Genomic DNA, 4,415 nt, shown 5'->3' on the forward strand with positions numbered 1-4,415 from the left:
CTATCTATCCAGCATACACACTCATCTATCCAGCGAATGATCAATCGATCTGTCATAATAATTCACAATCAAACAGAAATCTGTCTTTATGGCAATGTGACATTGTGTGTTAGATAAGCAATGGTCCCATCCATCTGTCTGTCTTTCTAATCATAGTACTCTGCTTGGCCATGTCTAGATTTACACAAGATGGTGGATAGAATGCCAGGTCAATGCATGTACTGGTACTTTGCCACTTACACCAATGTTATACCAAAATGATCTAACACAAGTAAATCAGACCAATGTTTCTGTCACTGCTGCATTCAACCCAGAGTTTTTGGCCAGAAACTCTTCAGAGTTAATCTGCTGATGTCCATGGAGCTACTCTGCATTTGCACTAGTCCAGCTAAAATGACTACAGAACCCTTACATGCCTTGCACTCTCTTTCTCCAGGCTGCCTTTAGCCATATTTGGATCTTTGTGTGTGTGTTGACTGTTGGCCAAACCCCGATCCCTTCAAAGTGAAGAGGCAGTGAATGGCATCAACATTTGGTCTCATTTTCATGAGTCTGCTTGTCTTTAGGAAACACTGCAAAACCTTCCCTTCCAAAAAGTCTTTCCTCCACAGCAAGAATGACACAGCATTATGTATTCCGGTATAAAATAATACAAAGATACATATCCACAGCTCTAGGCACCCTTACATATCCTTAATAACACAATAAAATCCCAGCTGCACTAATAATCATTTCAACAGGAGTTCAGCTTTCCAGACACCCTCTTCAGCACCCCTCTCTCATTGTGGGGAGCAAACCTTCAGCTCCCTCAGAAAACCCCATTAAAGAGATGATACATCAGCACTCCCAAGAGATGACAAAACATTAACTACTGCATGTAACCAAACATTTCCTTCCCCCAAATATACCCACCCCCTAAAAAAACAACAAATATCTGGAACAAAGGAACAAACCACTCAACTAACTGATGAAACAAAACAAAACAAATGCCAACAAAACTATAAAATGCCAACAAACTATAAAACTCCAAAATGTCCATTCCTAAGCAGGGCTTTTTTTTACCCCAAAAAGGAGAAGGACCAGAGGTTCCAACAGGGACTATGTTATGGCTACTGATTTTGTGTGGAAACTGCTCAGATAGCATGATGAGTGGTAGTACAAAATCCTAAAATAGCTAGCTAGCTAGATTTTGATCTTATGTACACTGGGGTAAAATTAAAGTGGGGTTAGGGCTTTTTTTTACCACTGTAAATACAGTATTTTTCATGAAGACTCTGCACATCATGTTCAGATGGAGACAATATAGTCATCTGTTGATTAGGTTTATAAAGAAACACAGATTTAAAAGACAATCACGAGATGAAGACAGACATTTTATTCTTGGTCAATAACCTGTGCCAAGTCAGTTTCTTCAGGGCAGTTTTGATCTCCTTGTTTCTCATGCTGTAGATGAGGGGATTCATCATAGGATGGACTACAGAATAGAGAACAGTGAGCAGGAGATCTAGGCCTGATGCTGAGTTGGAGGTGGGTTTCAGGTAGGCAAAGGTGCCAGTGCAAACTAACAATGAGACAACAATGAGGTGAGGAAGGCAGGTGGAGAAGGCTTTTTGCCGACCCTGCCCAGAGGGGATTCTCAGCACCGTGGTGAAGATCTGAATGTATGACACAATTATTAAAACAAAGCAGCTTAAGCCCAAGAACGCATTAAAGGCAATAACCCCAATTTCACTGAGATAGGAGTCAGAGCAGGCAAGCTTGAGTAGCTGAGGGATTTCACAGAAGAATTGATCAACCATGTTACCTCCACAGAAGGTTATTGTAAATGTGTTCCCAGTGTGCAGAGCAGAATTGAGAACACCACTGATCCAGGCACTGGCTGCCATTTGGACACAAGCTCTCCTGTTCATAACTCTCTCATAGTGCAGTGGTTTGCAGATGGCAACGTATCGATCATACGCCATGACTGTGAGTAGGGCAAAGTCAGCCAAAGCAAAGAAGAAGAAGAGAAAGACTTGGGCAATGCATCCAGAATAAGAAATTGACCTGGTGTTCAATAGGGAATTTGCCATGGATTTGGGGACAGTGACGGAGATGAATCCAAGGTCTAGAATGGACAAATTCATCAGGAAGAAGTACATGGGGGTGTGAAGGTGGTGGTCGAGGGCTACTACAGTGATAACGAGAAGATTCCCTGTCAGGGCTGCCAGGTAAATCATTAGAAACATCACAAAGTGCAAAATCTGGAGCTCCCGAACATCAGAGAATCCCAGGAGAAAGAACTTGGTCATGGTGGTTCGATTGGACATTGTCCTTCTCAATACACCATGTGCTGCCTGTGAAGGGAAGGACAAGGCAATGTCAGGATTAGAGTGCTCCTCCCCTCCAACAATCAGCCCCCTAATCAGGTGTATTATCACACCACTGTAAATTGCCACATCTCCCTTAAAGTTAATGGATGGCACCTGCTTCCATCATCTGAGGATCTGGTCCAAGATGTGGCTCGATAAAATGCAGTGTAAATATGAAACAAATTACAACCCAGACCCAACAATCTTAGGAACGATGCTCATCCTATTGAGACAATGGAGGGCTATTTCAACTGGAAACCAAAACAGTTCAGCTTGTTTAGCCTGGAAAAGTGCAGAATGAGCAGGGGTCTGGTCGTTCTTTGTAAATACATCAGGGGGGTAAACATCAGGGAGGGAGGAGAGCTATTGCTGCTAAAGGACCATGTTGGCACAAGAACAAATGGGATATACTGTCTGTGAGTACATTTAGGCTGGAAATGAGAAGAAGGTTTGTCCCCATCAGAGGAGGCAGGATCTGGAACAACCTCCCAATTTGAGAAGTTTGGGACAAACAACTTAACTAGTGTCCACGCAGGGCTGGATCAGTTTTTGATGGGGATTATATAACAGGGTTGCCAATGCGAGCTGGGGATTGGACTTGATGACCTAAGAGGGCCCTTCCAGTCGTATGTTCTTATGACAAACAGCAGGATCACAACTTGGACAGTAAACTAAACTTCTGAAACACCAACACATCCTGATTCCCTCTTCCCAGGGAAACACTACATAGACACACCCAGAGCCTTGAGCGCTAGATTGCCTGTGATGATTCCACATTGAATTCTGTGCATATACGGCCTGCTACTTGCTTTCAGATTGATTCATGGTACCAAGTCCCAGTTGCAGTGCCATCTCTGTGTGAGGATGGACTAGGAGTATCATTCTATTACTTCCATGTTGTATCATTTACCTCTGTGACTTTATGTGTGTGCTGTGCGGGTCAGTGGCAGTCAGAGACTTGGTTTTGTTCTTAGTTCTGCCACTGACATTCTGTGTGACCTTGGGCCAGTCACTTCCCCTCCCTGTGCCTCTGTTTCCCCTCCCTCTCTTTCTCTGCCTTGTCCACTTGATTGTGTGCTCTTTGGGGGACGGACTGTGAGGCCTTTTAAAACTAAGGGCTGGGGGAAAGATAACAGATGTAGAGAAGCACACAGTTCAGGTGGAGACATCCCTTAGGGATGAATTTATTAATGGGGAAACTCTATATCCTAGTATAGAGGATTGGAAAGATATTGGTAAAGTAAAGGCAGGAGCTAGTGAGGAACAGAGTCCCATTTAAACATAACATATAAAGGCAAGCAACTAAACATCGACAAAATGTGCTCATATGCAAATGGTAAAACTGCAAATAATAAGATGTGTGAACTGCAGTGCCTGCCATTAAACGAGGATATTGATATAATATGAATTATGGAAACTTGTTGTAATGAGGATAACCAATGGGACACGGTAATACCAAATTACAAAATATATAGAAATGACAGAGTAGGTCACGCTGATCGGGGAGTGGCACTAAACATTAAAAAAAGCATAGAGTCAAATATGATAAAAATCTTAACTGAATCAAACTGTGCCATAGAATCTCCATGGATAGAAATGCCATGCTTGAATAATAAGAGTACAACAGTAGGAATATACTACAGACCACCTGGCCAGGATGGTGGCACTGATTGTGAAATGCCAAGGGAGGCTTGAGAGGCAACAAACTGGGAACACACAAAAATAATATTAACACAGGGTAGCCATGTTAGTCTGAATCTGTAAAAAATGACAAAGAGCCCTGTGGCATCTTCTGGACTAACGGAAGTATAGGAGCATAAGCTTTCGTGGGTAAATACCCATTTCATCAGTGATCTACAACCCATCGTGGACAACGATCCCTCGCTTTCACAGGCCTTGGGAGGCAGGCCAGTCCTCGCCCACAGACAACCTACCAACCTTAAGCATATTCTCACCAGTAACTACACACCGCACCATAGTAACTCTAACTCAGGAACCAATCCATGCAACAAACATCGATGCCAACTCTGCCCACATATTTACACCAGCAACACCATCACAGGA

General features: G+C 43.0%; 1 protein-coding gene across 1 annotated transcript; it reads right to left on the reverse strand.

The window, feature by feature from the left end:
* Nucleotides 1-1,352: 1,352 nt before the first annotated feature.
* Nucleotides 1,353-2,315, reverse strand: LOC128848014 (olfactory receptor 14A16-like). The gene has a single exon (XM_054047725.1). It carries the CDS (start codon nt 2,307-2,309, stop codon nt 1,353-1,355), a length of 957 nt encoding a protein of 318 aa, XP_053903700.1. The 5' UTR covers nt 2,310-2,315.
* Between the last annotated feature and the right edge of the window lie 2,100 nt (nt 2,316-4,415).

Source organism: Malaclemys terrapin, chromosome 13 (genome assembly GCF_027887155.1).
Source record: "Malaclemys terrapin pileata isolate rMalTer1 chromosome 13, rMalTer1.hap1, whole genome shotgun sequence".
Lineage (NCBI taxonomy): Eukaryota > Metazoa > Chordata > Testudines > Emydidae > Malaclemys > Malaclemys terrapin.

What these genes read in the sequence shown, in the direction of transcription:
- LOC128848014 (XM_054047725.1), bottom strand. Translation starts at nt 2,309, where the DNA reads ATGTCCAATCGAACCACCATGACCAAGTTCTTTCTCCTGGGATTCTCT.